Below are 14,713 nucleotides of genomic sequence, written 5' to 3' on the forward strand. Positions count from 1 at the left end.
GCTTATGAATTCGGGAACTTTCGGAGTTGAGTTCGGTCTTAAAGACACAATGTATGTCCAAATAGATGGGGTTACCATGGGATCTCCTCTAGACCTAGCACTCACAAACATCTGTTGGGTTCCATGAGAAATGTGTCTTCGATGGAATGACACCTCACCTCATACCCATCACATATTTCCAATATGGGGATCACACATTTGCTATGTTTAAATCCACAGTTGCACATAACAATTTCCTTACATGTCTTAATGGGCTCCATCCTGCGCTCGAATTCACCTTTGAAATTCCCTTTCCTTGATGTACTAGTTGAGAAATCTGTCAAGGGGTTCTCTACCATGGTCTACTGCAAGTCTATCTTCACTGGTCAACATATGTGTTGGGACTCTTACAGTTCCACACGCTGTAAGATTGGTCTTATCAGCAACGTTGTAAATAGGGCCCTAGCCATTTGCTCACCCTGCAAACTTGATGCTGAAATAGGGCACATCAAAGGCATCCTGCAGAATAATGGCTACCATGATCAGATCATTTCGTGCTGTATATCATGCAAACTCATGAATGGCCCTGAAAAGTGCCCAGTCTACCTCAGATTATCCTGGAAGGACAAGGTATCTCAAAAGTTTGAGCAACAGGTGAAGCTAGCTGTTTCACGCTGCTACTATGCAATAGCAATGCATGTGGTATTTGCCACCAAGACGTTACCATCAAGCCAAAAAGATGTTCTGCCTACAGTGATGTAGCATATGAATTTCAGTGCTAGAGCAATGTTAGGTATGTAAGCCATGTGTCCCAAAGAGTGGCGGGTCATGTCAAACAGCATGTCTTAGCCGCCATTTGCAATGGGCAGGGTACATACCATACCCAACCAGTACTTGCTTGCAAAACTCAAAGTTCAATGTCCAACATTAGATGTGATTCCATGATTGAGGATTATTCAGCAAATGTTGTCCAATGTGCTAAGAATTATGCTGATAACCAATCAGTTGGGCTCGCAGTTTGGCACATTTGCGTGTGCTGGAAGCTACATATATTAATGCACAGCGCCTTGTTCTTGGCAGACAGAAAGAAAGTGTACACACGTTGCACCTGTTTCAGCTAAACAAAATAAATGCCAACCATTCGCTGGTTCATTCCTCAGGGAAATGCCTTGACCAATCGGGATCAAGCTGCCTGGTTTAAATTTCAAACAATGCTTGGCAGTTAACTGTCAGTCGCCATCAGCTGTGTATTCTCCGCAGCAACACCACTTGCCAACCAATCAGCACTCTCTTCACATTCATTATAAAGTGCTGTTTTCCCCTTATATTGGTATTCTTGTGAAGTGTCCGGATGAGTGCAAAAGCTTCGATATGTCTCTTTTTTCAGCAATGAACAAAAGATAAGTAAAAGACAATTTTGTCTACTTCAGTCTTGTGGATTCGTAGCTACACAGTGATCGTACCTGAGCACATTTGAACAAACACAGTTGGGAATGTCCCTTCACGCCCGTTCAGTTTCCCCTTGCACCACTCAGAGTCCAACTGCTCTGTGATAAGGATCCGATCCCCCCGTTTAAATGGCAAATCGTCAGCAGCTTCTGCTTTGAAATCATAAAGTGCTTCACACCACTGAGAGTTTGAGTTTCCAACCTACGGAGTTTGTTTCAGCAACGGCAGAAAAAAAAACCACACACACACATATAACTAATTAAAAAGAAGACTAGGGTAAATAGTAAATGTCTATCATGAGTAGTATGCATGAAAAGTTATTTTATTGAGTGTAGATAGAACAGGAAGCCCTGCGCTGCTAAAGGACTTGGATATTCTGATAACCACTGGTAAACTACTGCTCATGTGTCACCAAATGGGAGTGGTCAATACAAATATTCCCTTGTCTAGTTTTAGTAAATAAATAAATTAAACTATCCCTTTCATCACAGGTCACTCCTTGGGAGGACAAACAGGCGCCACTCTGACAATGCTGTTCTGTTAGCAACTGCTTTGAGTTATGCAAGACCGGCCCAGGCTGACTTCACATTTTGCCTTACTACCCTTGGACAAGTGTATTGGCATCTGCCACCATCAGCCCAGCGAACAAATCAACTACATACATTTAATACCTGTCAATATGCAACATAAAAACATGTTCTAAATAAGACACAAACTTAAAATAAACTTCTGAATATACAAAATTTATAAAAAGGGTGCAAAATTTTTTAGTTTTATTAAGTTAGTTACACTTTAGCGGAATAAATTTATGTTCACAGCTTCAGTTTAGTGGCAAATGTATAATCCTCAATTAGTAAGCATGAAAAAGTTGAGAGGGAACAACTCTCTGATATTTGTATGTATTTGCATATAATTGCATGCAAGATGGCTAAATTTTCATTGCAAAAGTAGTCCTACCTGACTACATGAGGTGGTGTCACCCGCTTTACCACCTGCTAATATGTCAGAACCTGAGGAAAGATTCAATACGTTTATTTTAACAAACTGATCATTTGTATTTCTAACTCATGTTTCCAAACCATAAAGTCACACCATTATTGACAAGTTACTCTATCGATAAGTACTAGATATACTTAATGATGTGATAAAAAACACATTCTGATTCAAATTGCCTTGGAATTGGCCTAAAGTTCTAGTTTACAGATGCGAAAGTGATAAAATCTGAGACACAATAGACAGCATTTCAGAGAAAAGTGCAACGAGTGTAATTGCTCAATGGTTTCGTGTCTGTACTTAATGATTCTATTTAAACTTTTATAATTCAATTTTACCAGGGATTCAGCTAAAGTTTTCAAATCTTAGTCAAACCTCTAGCATCACATAGGGCTCCTAATTCTCCCTTATTGGCGGAGAGACTCATGGAATAATGGTTTGGTCTCTGAGACCCTGCTGATAGCAACCGGACGGAAAAGGTTTTATGGTAAGAATATCAGTGAGGCTATCAGCACTCCCAGTGGCCTTGCTCCTCCATAAACATTTCCCTAACAGTATCGCAACGAGAGACTTGGCATTTAAGTGCATGCAGTGGCTTTATATTGTGGTACTTACCCGGTAGATACCGACTAAGAAACAAAAAAAGGTTTGGTTTGTTCATTGCAGTCTAAGTTGATTTTTTAATGGTACGATAAGATTTAATTACTACTATACAACCTCTCTGGCACTGTAAATTTACTTCTGAAGGTGTAGAGTCTCGTATCTTGAAATTTTAATTCTTGATGAGGTTTCAAAATATTAAAATAATGTAATTTTTTTCCATCTGTTTCATCTCCTCTTCATCCCAACTTTCTTTATTTTACTTTCTGTAAATTATTTGACATTGGAATATTTAATTCAATTTATACTTCCTGGTTTAGACTTTGTATCTCAGTAAGGATTCTTCAACTTTATTAATTAATGAGACATACCTTTGCTTGACCAGTTCATAAGGTCCCCTGTAGATGCTGCTGCACTGTTTTGGATTACTAACTACAAGGCATAGTACAAAACCCCACAGAAAGTCTGTGTGCAAGCAGCAAGTGTGTTCATTTGCTGCTGAAGCAAAATCTGGACATTTGTGGCTCACTTCTTCTGGGTCAGAGATGGGTCCAAACTGTGACCAAGGAATGTACAATATCAACCTTATTTTTAATTCAATTTATCAAATCTCTGTTCCAAACTGCCTTATTTGAAGTGATTCTGGGTCAGAATGGCAGATGTCCTTAACCAAAGCTGCACTCCATACCAGAATATGTTCATTCCATTTTAGCGGAAACTGGCACGCAATTGAAGATCATATTGTTATGATCCTCATAGAGACCTATCACTTTTAAAAAGAGATTTGAACCTACAGTTGATAGCTGAAAGAATGACAAATATTTCACATTTTAAAACTTTTACTGTAACAAATGACAAAGCATTATTGACTTTAGTCACCGGAGGGAAAAGGTTTTATGGTAAGAATATCAGTGAGGCTATCAGCACTCCCAGTGGCCTTGCTCCTCCATAAACATTAAAGCAATTTATGCTTTAAACTACAGAGAAGAACATTCCTTGTTTATATATATTACACATCACACACTCCACGGAAGTACAGTCCTTATATCAAACAGTTCACAGTTGCTCCCAGCGTCCAGTGGGGTCCTATATCCCTGCTTTGAGTGATGCCTTCAGATGATTTTCTCAGTGTTTGGAGAGTTTCCTAAATCCACCACCAGCAGAAAAGCCTGTTCAGATGATTCTTCCTCCCTATGGCCATGGCAAAATTGATCTCCTGGAATCCGTAGAAGATTGCAGCATGCATCTCCTCGACTCGAAACCATCTCCCTCTCACATCCGACTGTGGTAGCTTGCAAAGTCAAGCAGCCTTTCTTTTTGGTGGCCATGCAAAATATAGAACCTCTGCTATCTGTCTGTGATATTCACCGATTTGTAGGGAAGCCTGTAACCTGATCTGAAATATAGCTTCCTCTGCTCTATTTCCCAAGGCAACATGAAACACAGTAACCTTGTATGCAGGTAGGAAGGCTAATTAGCTATCCTTGATCCCAAACCCTTTTCATTTTGGAAGTAAATGAACCATTTACAGCACAACTGTTTACAACCTGGTACCTATAACCACCTCTCTGGGACTTTGGGAAACTTAGAATTTTCTCACTGCAAGCTCAAGAGACTGCTGCTATTGTCTCTAAGCTTAAATACCTTGCATCATCCTTAGTAAAACAATCTAATCGCTCCTTTGGTCTTTAACAATAAAATCACCCAGGCTTACTATCCGGCAGACTTCAGAATATGAGCTCCTTCATTTACCCTAAATTTAAAGCTACAATCCCAAAATATAATTTAAAAAACCTCATAATTATAACAATATGTGCAAGATATATGTACTTCAGCAATGCAGCAAGTATAGTAAGTCCTCATTTAACATTGTTTCACTTTAACGTCACTAATAAAGTAATGTCAGTGTTTCCGTATAACGTTGCCAGTTTCACTTTATCATCATTTCCCACTGTCAACCTCTTCCAAGGCCCGCCTGTTCACAATACCTTTCCCACGGCGCTTCCGCTGTCAGTCCCTCTTCCTCCTGGAGTCTTTCCCTGGCTTTGTCTCCCACCTTGCCTCCGTCCTGTCCTTGCCTCCTGGTGTTACTTTCCACTCTCACCTCCCGATCTTGCCTCCTGGCCTCTGTTCTTACCTTAGCCCCTGGCTCTGCTGCTGAACTCGTACTGCAGGTCCTAGGTTCCATGTGGTGACAGTAGTTCGTCGGTGCAGGTAGTCAGGATGTCACCTGCACCAACCAGCTTCTGTCACCAGATGGAGCTTGCGCAATCTAAAAGTACTGGTATGTAGGTGAGTGTTAAACATTTTGCACTGTACAATATTGTATATTGTCTTTCTTTTATATTTAGTGATGTATTTTATTTTGCAAGCTATTTCAGTTGGGAATGCAGAGTTCTGCACATGTGGTACAGTATTTCAACTTGTCTGTTGCATTATTCTGGGCAAGAAATATCTAAAGGAACACAAGTCTGGCTTTAATGTTAATTCCTATGAGAATCTATGGCCAGAAATTTACACTTCTCCCCGCAGGTTCTGAGGCAGTGGGGGGAGGGAAGTGTGAAATTGCTTAGACGAGATTCCCTCCAGGTTCCCGCCTGCTCCAATCTGGTCATGATTTTATGCTGGGGTGGGCAGGGCCTGGAGACGGGAAGCCCAACCTTGCCCCAATCAAATATCCTTAAGTGGCCATTTAAGAGCCTTTTTCTGCCCAGCCTCAATTTTTAGGCTGGCAGGCAATGACAGCTTTTTTTTTTTTGGGGGGGGGGGGGGGGGGGGGTGGCGGCGGCGGCGGTGGTGTGGCGCGGTGGTAGTCTGAACGTGCAATTAAAGTAAGTTCAATCTTGGGCAGAACTGAGGGTGAGGGCTGCAACTCCATCAGAAGCCCCTTCTTGACTGGGGGCGCCCTCCTGTTAAGGCCCGGTGACCTTCAGATTTCCCTTTCTTCCTCCCTGCAGCCTATCCCCCGAAACCCCAATTGGTCCCCTCATGACCCCTCCCAGGCCTTCCCTACCCTCCCGCCCTGGGACCCCTGCCACTTACCTGTCCTCCGGTTCCCGGGACTTAGCACCTGGCAGCTCCCTTCAGTATCTCCTCTGGCCGCTGCGGCACTGTGCCTGCAGGGACTGGAGAGCTGCCAGCCAATCAGATTGCTCCAAGGCAGGACCTCCTCCCTAGTGAGGGGTGGCCTTATGCCAATCAATGCTTGTTAGAGCCCCCGCCATCTTGAAAATTCAGCCCTATGACTCCTTAAAGTCATTTCACTTAGAGTCATGATTTTCAGGAACGCAACCATAACTTTAAGTGAGGACTTCCTGTAATTTCACAGACTTCCTATTACACAAGTATAAATGTATGAATGTGAATTGAGTGAGTTATTGTCCATTCAACAGCTACTCTATTGATAGAGAATAAGTAATTAATTGAAACACTATATATTAAAAAAATTAAATACACTGAATATAGTTGTTAGGATCTAATTCTGGGGTGAAAGTAGCAAGAAGCCAACAGCATTTTTGTGAAAATTGGATAGCAAAAATGGTGACTACACACGTGCAGTTAAGTGCAGAAATTCAGAAATCGCTGTCCAAGTCGCCCTGCTCCCCTAGATGCTTCCCAAACACTACATCTCACCACCTGACTCAATATTCAAATACACTGAGGAGCATGATGTTACTTTATGGATAGGGATTAAAATTATCAGAAAAAGTATTATTCTTTCAGAATTTAATAATTGTTGGAGATTTTAAAAAAGTACTTTTCTTCAAAAATTTTTCTTGCCTTTTTCTTTGTTCTTTTCCTTAATCCCATCTTTCTTTCTCTCTCTTGTTTCACCTACTGTATTGTATGTGATTTGACATTGAATTCACTATTGTCATTAACACTTCATGGTTCAGACTCAGTGTTGCTTGTTAATAATTCTTCAGCCTGATTGGTTAAAGAGATAGGCCATTGCTTGCGCTGTTCACATAAGCCCCAGGTGCACTGTCAAGGAAGCTGTGCTTTTTGGATGGTTGTCTGACAGGATCTTACCAAGCAAAAGCCCATAGAAAGTTTATGGACAAGTGAATGTCTAACAAACTGAGTGGCTCAGATCAAAACATGGGTCAATGCCATACGGAAAATGTTGCATTCAATAAAGAGAATATTAAAATTGTAAAGGAGCATTTAGATTTAGTCTTGGAAAATAGAGTTTTCTCCAAGCAATCACTAATTGTTGTAAACTGGCAGAGATTTAGGAAAGGTCAGATCTTAGCGCTATAACATCTGAACGTAAAACTTTTAGTGACTGCTGATGCCAAAGTGACTGCCTTTGTGAAAGAAACCCTCAAAAATTTTGAAAGAGCTGTTGTATAGAAATCCACTGGGCAATTTACCAGAATGTTTTCCACTTTAAGAAATGTGGTTGTTAATCTTGCCACTTTTATTTAATAATAACCAATACAAATGCTAACTTCGGTTTCTGTTGGGCGTGTTTGGTTTACACTAGACCATAGAATTTGTTCAGCCTCACCAGCAGAAATTTAGCCAATCAGAACTTATCTGCAATAACTTTGCACTTCTCAAGTGGTTTGACGACCACTTAATTATTAAAGTAATGATCAAGCCTGTGAATTTAGCTGTAAATATCAGGAAACTAAGCATAGCATTGAAAGTACATCGCTTGATTAACTGACAACACTTTCTCTGATTAAAGAAAGGCAATTTTATAATCTCAGGTGCTAGACCCCATGTACTTACTCTCATGCATAATCAACAGCTGAGTTTTGAAATCATAGACAAAGTTTAAACTACAATCAAGTTTTACAAATTGTATGCATAACCTACCTGGTAATGCAATTGTGGACTAATTATGCAATCACATTTGCAAACTATAAACAGATGTCACATGATCAGATCTCCAAGAATTCATCTAAACAAATTGGGAACCCTAATTACACCATCTGGCATGACAAGACGGTCCTAGGTTTGAGTGCTTTCAGTCAAATCAACCTGTTTCTTTGGACCAATTGGTGATTTCTTGGTTAGGTGGAGTGGTGCGAAGTTTTCCACCTGGCAGCTTGGAACGATTAATTTTGTCCAACTTTCCCTGCTTCCTGTTGCTGAGTCATAGTCTGGCATTAATGGAAGCCCCTCAGAGACCTCAGATATAGATTTACTAGCTGGTGATTTACAATGGGGAGGTGGTGGCATAGTGGTATTGTCACTGGACTAGTATTCCAGAGACCCAACCTAATGCTCTAGGGATCCTGGTTCAAATCCCACAATGGCAGATGGTGAAATATAAATTCAATAAAAATCTGGAATTAAAAGTCTGGTGCTGATGGCTGTCATTGTCGATTGAACCCATCTGGTTCACTAATGTCCTTTAGGGAAGGAAATCTGCTGCCCTTACCTGGTCTGGCCTACATGTGACTCCAGGTCCACAGCAATGTGATTGACTCTTAAATTCGGGATGGGCAATAAATGGTGGCCTAGCCAGCGATGCCCGCATCCCATGAATAAATAAATAAATAAATACAAGAAAAATGGGGAGTCAACAGACTTTCATCTCCTTTATTCAACAACTCAAACATTTACTTTCATTAAGATATTTATGGTAGAACCAAATTAGATAATGGAGTGGGTTATATTGAACTAGCCTTTGGGTTCCAACTCATGGTTAAATGTTAACCACTTGAGATAATGCAATTTTGAAGAGACAGAATCTTATTAAAACACAAAGCATCATCAAACCCCTTCTCTTCTACAATTATTTCCTACCTCTTATCTTCCCAGACCCTCTAAAGGCTCTCACATTATATTTAACTTCAGATGGGGTTAAGTGTGAAACCATGTACCTTATCAATAAAGCTCCAAGTGAATGTAGGAAACCAACCAATCAGAAATAACTGATAAGTTAGCTGCGAGTTACACTGGAGGATTGAAAATTCAGGTCAGGTAGCCCTTCATGGGACTGAATTCATAGTATTTGGATTTTGAAGTTTTTTTGTGTGTTATAACTTCACTGGCTCGGATCTTATATTTTGAAGACAAAACTGAAGATTCACAATTCTTACTCACTCAAAAGAATTTATTTTGCTCACCTGGAGACAGAGGTGAATTCTGTATCTGCTGCTGCTCAGAAGCTGGTAGGTCCTCAACAATCTCTACAAAATTTAGAGGGAAAATTCCAGAGCGGCCTTTTAGTTGTCCTCGAGCCCACTCCTCACTCACATACTCTTTCAATGCAATAACATCACCTTCATAGAAAGTGAGTTCATCAGCCTGGTCGCCTTCGAAGTCGAACCGAGCCACACATCGAGGCCCCCTGTATGACAAGTGATTGGTCAACATGTATTGATATCACACCATTCTACATTCAAATTTTATTTTGCAAATCCATTGACTACATAAGAAACACCAATTTAGGTTGCCTAATAACATTTCAATCAAGAACAAGAAATATTTAATGAAATATATGTTACATGCACAAATTGCTACCAATAATGTTAACAATTAGTATTTTTGATAAATCATCTGTGTACAACAGTTTTAGTAATATCCACATAATAGATGTAAAAATATTTAGGTATATTTTGTTTGGCATTAGGTTCAATTGAGTCCTGTCACCAATGGTGAGGCATTGATGCAGTGAGAATTGCATTGTGTTGACTACATATGATTTTCTGTGGTCAGTTCAGTTGCACAAAAATTATTCACAACCTGTAGTTGGGCATATTTTTAGCCCTTTACTAAGGCAGAATGGAAACATTGGGCAGAATATTGCCGTTGATGTGAGGGGGCGGGCCTGACATGCCGACGCATAAAATGATGCGAGATGACGTCAGGTGTGCGTCCCAATGTCATCGCACATCATTTCGATATTTCGTTCGGCAGGCATGCAGCTGTCTCCAGCGCATGCCCGCCGAACTGTCAATGGCTTATTAAGGCCAGTAAAAAGTAATTTAACTTATTAACAACACTGCTGGTCCAATCTTAAAGTTGGCGGGCAGGCGAAGAGCCGAAGCGGCCTTCGCGTTTTCCAGGAAACCTCATCCATGGGTGGAATGAGGTTTCCTGAAGATTTTATAAAATAATTAAATAAATTTTGCAAACTTCACAAACACGTGATACTGTCACATGAGGAAACATGTTTAAATAATTTTTTACTTTATTTTTAAAAAAGTATTATCTATTTAATCTCTGAGGCAGCTCTGTGCCTCAGGGAGATTGCTGCACTTTTTTGTGCATGTGCGTGAGAGAGCGCAGGCCCCAACTCTCCCTCCTTCCCCAGCCCACACAGGTAGCGCTGCACTACCAGCCACATGTAACGCTGGGCAGGCCTTAATTGGCCCGCCTGTGTAAAATGGCAGTGCACAGCCAATTGTGAGCGGCGATCAGCTCAGTGCCCGCCCCTGCCCAGCCTACTTGCCATAGAAAATATTCTCCCCATGGAAAAGTAATGCTTTCCAAAAGTAGAGAGAAAGGATACGCATTGTGGAGGCATGAGGGAGCGCTTGTTGGAAGTGATAATCCAGCCCAGCATCACACACTATGTTCTACGGCAGACAAAGTGGGCATTATGATGCAAGAGGTGGATGAGAGGAAGCTTGGACCATTTTGGTACCATGGACCATTCTCCCTATAGGATATTGGAGCAGCAGTCCCAGAACGAGCCACAGCCTTAAAGGAAAAGGTCTAAAGTGGCCTTCACATCCAATAGCGCTACCATGCTTCTAGTGGAATTTGGCTTTAAGTCAGATTAAAGCATGTAGGACAACTATGGCACTGTCTCTCTTGTCTCTGCTTGTTTTGAACTGGAAAGGCAACAGTGAATGTGCACAGTGCTGCTGTGGTCCAAAATCATCTGCCTCTTGTTTCTCCTGTTCTTCCAGGAAATTTGAACTCATCTAAAACTCAGCTGCCTGTATCCTAACTCACATCAAGTCCCGTTAACTCATCATGCTCACTTACTTTAATGGACTTCTGGTCAAGCAACAACTTGATCTTAAAATTCTCATACTTGCTATCAATTTCTTCCATGGCCCCATTCCTTCCAATCTTTGATCTCCTTGGCTTTACAATCCTCCATAATTGCTGCGTTCCTCCAATTCTGTTTTCTTGTACATCCTGATTTTTATCATACCACCATTGACAAAACCATCAGTTGCCTAGGCCAAAGGTCTGGAATTTGCTCCTTAAGCTTCTCTGTCTTTCTCTCTTCTTTTATGATGCAGTTTAAAACCTATCTTTTGACCAAATTTTTGGTAATCTGTATTAATATCTCCTTATGTGGATTGGTATCAAATTCTGCTTTGTAACACTCCTGTGAAGAACCCTATAATATTTTACTGTTAAAGATGGTATACGAACTCAAGTATTTGTTGAAATGACTAATACCCAATTTCCATGATCTCTTCAGCCTTAGTCAGGCTGAAAATGTGCCCCTTCCCCAACTGCAGGTGGCAAATAATCCTACAAATGAGCTGAGCGCAGAGGAGGGTTTGCAGTCAACACACTACATTTCTCACTGCATCTTTGGGAAACATTTTGTCCAAATTTCTGATAAGTTTCTCAACCCCATTCTCCTGCCTTCTCCCCGTAACCTTTGATCCCCTTACCAATCAAGGACCTATCTATCTCCGTCTTAAATACACTCAATGATCTGGCCTCCACAGCCTTCTGTGGCAATGAATTCCATAGATTCACCACTCTCTGGACAAAGAGGTTTCTCCTCATCTCTGTTCTAGAGGGCTGTGCCCTCGGGTCCTAGTCTCTCCTACTAATGGAAACATCTTCCCCACGTCCACTCTATCCAGGCCTTTCAGTATTCTGTAAGTTTCAATCAGATCCCCCCTCATCCTTCTAAAGTCCATCAAATATAGACCCAGGGTCCTCAAATGTTACTCATATATTAAGCCTTTCATTCCTGGGATCGTTCTCGTGAACATCCTCTGGACCCTCTCCAGGGCCAGAACATCCTTCCTGAGATACGGGGCCCAAAACTGCTCACAATATTCTAAATGTGGTCTGACCAGAGCCTTATAAAGCCTCAGCAGCACATCCCTGCTTTTATATTCTAGTTTCTCAAAATAAATGCCAACATTGCATTTGCCTTCCTAACTACCGACTCAACCTGCAAGTTAACCTTAAGAAAATCCTGGACGAGGACTCCCAAGTGCCTTTGCACTCCAGATTTCTGAATTCTCTCCCCATTTAGAAAATAGTCTATGCCTCTATTCTTCCTACCAAAGTGCATGACCTCACACTTCCCCACATTGTATTCCATTTGCTACTTCTTTGCCCATTCTCCTAACAATGCTTTGTCTTCCTCTGTCTCATTAAATCATCACTTCCACATTCATCACTGCCTGGCAATCCTGGATGCAGTTTTACATCTGTTTATTAATGGCCAAATCATATCCTGATTAAGTGGCCAAATTACATCCCTTTTGCCATTTTATGAGATGGTAAGGAAGTTACCAGGAATGTCCATCATGGGCAGAGTTTGAGTGCAAGTGATTCCTGCTCATATTTCTGATACTTGACACCCCAATTGCACACAAATAGCCCTAAATGAATTCAAAACAAAAACAAAAACAGAATTACTTGGAAAAACTCAGCAGGTCTGGCAGCATCGGCGGAGGAGAAAAGAGTTGACGTTTCGAGTCCTCATGACCCTTCGACAGAACTCCAAGTTCTGTCGAAGGGTCATGAGGACTCGAAACGTCAACTCTTTTCTTCTCCGCCGATGCTGCCAGACCTGCTGAGTTTTTCCAGGTAATTCTGTTTTTGTTTTTGTTTTGGATTTCCAGCATCCGCAGTTTTTTTGTTTTTACCTAAATGAATTCATTTTACTTTAAAACATAACTTGATATTGATGACAATGGGCAATTCGATTTTGCTTTCTTCACTGAGCATGGTGCCTAACACTGGGGTAAGGTATCATCATTGCCGCTATCCCTTCCGTGCCTCTGCAAAATAGCTGTTTGTTCATGTGTGTCTAGAAAGCTATTTAACTTTAGGGGTACCATATTTGAGCTCACAAGTGTCCTCACTAGAAAAGGTCACTGGATAATGCTTTGTACTAGGGGACACTGGTTGTTTTTGCCCTCCTTGGCTAAGGGGTGGTAATTCAACACAAATTAAGGATTAAATCTGGACCTGCTGGTGTACCACTCAGTACACCACCACATCATGGATTTACTCTCTGATAATGTATTCTGGGACATAAGTATAGATGGTGATTTATTTAAACCAATTTTGGTTCAATCTGACCTTGGAAATGAGGGACTTGGTACAAAATTACATGAATTTCAATGTGACAAGAGGTTGATTGAGTGGTATATTTATGGTTGCAAGATACATAATGTGGTAATTATGTGGTACATTGTAGTTGGACTACTCAACAGTAATACCGGTCTGCATTCACTAAATGTAGAGCAGCATTTTTCACTCAGTCTAGTCTCAGCAGTGCTAAAACTGACCCCAGTGTTGGCCGCATACTACGTGAAGGAGTCTCACTACTTTAACAAATGCAGCATTACTTGTGCATGCCTAGGGTGTATAAATAATATTAATGTTTTTACAAAATTGATTTAAAATTTAACTAAGTACTCTAACAAATAGTCTCATTAAACGCAAATAACCTAACAGATTGCTATGAATACAATAAATTGCACTTGGCTGAATGGAAAATAAAACACCAAGAAATACAGCATTTTCATATTAGGAAAATTTACTGCATCAGGAAATCAATCAATTCAAAGGGGAAAATATGATAAAAGTTCAGCTGAGGGACTGAATAACTAATTAATGCTTCAGGATTCCTGAAGCATTTAGACTTACCTGGCAAGTGAAGCTGATTTAAATGCAACTTTCTTCACACTGCTTTCCTGTGAATCGTCTATAGGTAAATCGACCTATCAAAAAGAAATCTGTCAGGTTACGACACAGTATTTATCAGTAGTCTCAAGAATAACATGTTACAGGACACATGACATATTAACAATGGGAATTTTACAACATGTAATAGCTTCTCTATTGTGGCATATTCATTTCAATAATCTTGTCATATGAGGAGTCCCAAACCTCAAGAAGACTATTCTGAACCCACTGAGTGGAATACTTTCCTAAAGGGAGGAAAAGAATATTGATGGAAAGTGGAACCAGTCTTCATTGCTGTTATACACACTCTCAATGCCAAACTCCTCTTGAATAATTTCCAGGTCACTGAAATATTACACGAGGTATATTTAAAAATAGCATACAATTTTTTACACTGAATCACACAAAGAGATCTCTGGTACAATCCATAGTTAACTGATCTCTAATGAAGCAGCTGGGCATTACAAGTGGCCTGTAACTTGGGCTCGGAAGGAGGGAAGGAAAAATGGGCAACATTTCCCATTAACTAGTGATCCCAGTTGGAAGTGCGTGCACCTGAGAGAGAAGAATATAGATCTGAGCTTGGCTGCGATGTCTCTAAAGTTTGAATATGCCAGCTCAGACTGGCATATTACAACTTTTTCCTTGAGAGGAAGAATCAAGCAAGACTCTCCATTCTGAGTGCTACCTAGTGGAAGGGAGAGGGATAAAGAAAAAGAGAGTAATCAAGAAAGGGAGAGAGATCAAGAAAAATAGGAAAATAGGCTGGAATCTTGTGCTCTCGCTAATGGTGAGCTCATTGACATTTACTTAGGTAGCATGA

The 14,713-nt window shown here is 40.6% G+C and overlaps 1 protein-coding gene across 7 annotated transcripts in view; it reads right to left on the bottom strand.

Annotated features, from left to right (window-relative positions):
• sh3d19 (SH3 domain containing 19) overlaps positions 1-14,713 on the bottom strand; it is a 202,115-nt gene that overhangs the window by 24,978 nt on the left and 162,424 nt on the right. For 3 of the 7 annotated variants that reach the window (XM_041190047.1, XM_041190065.1, XM_041190057.1), the window contains exons 16-19: positions 13,852-13,925; positions 9,108-9,331; positions 2,386-2,438; positions 1,443-1,629 (exon numbers count right to left, since the gene is read on the bottom strand). In XM_041190047.1, coding sequence (XP_041045981.1) covers positions 1,443-1,629; positions 2,386-2,438; positions 9,108-9,331; positions 13,852-13,925 — 538 coding nt within the window. The remainder of the gene's footprint in view (positions 1-1,442; positions 1,630-2,385; positions 2,439-9,107; positions 9,332-13,851; positions 13,926-14,713) is intronic. The other 4 variants (XM_041190081.1, XM_041190088.1, XM_041190073.1 and 1 more) reach the window with 2 other exon arrangements.

This window comes from Carcharodon carcharias, chromosome 1 (genome assembly GCF_017639515.1).
Source record: "Carcharodon carcharias isolate sCarCar2 chromosome 1, sCarCar2.pri, whole genome shotgun sequence".
Lineage (NCBI taxonomy): Eukaryota > Metazoa > Chordata > Chondrichthyes > Lamniformes > Lamnidae > Carcharodon > Carcharodon carcharias.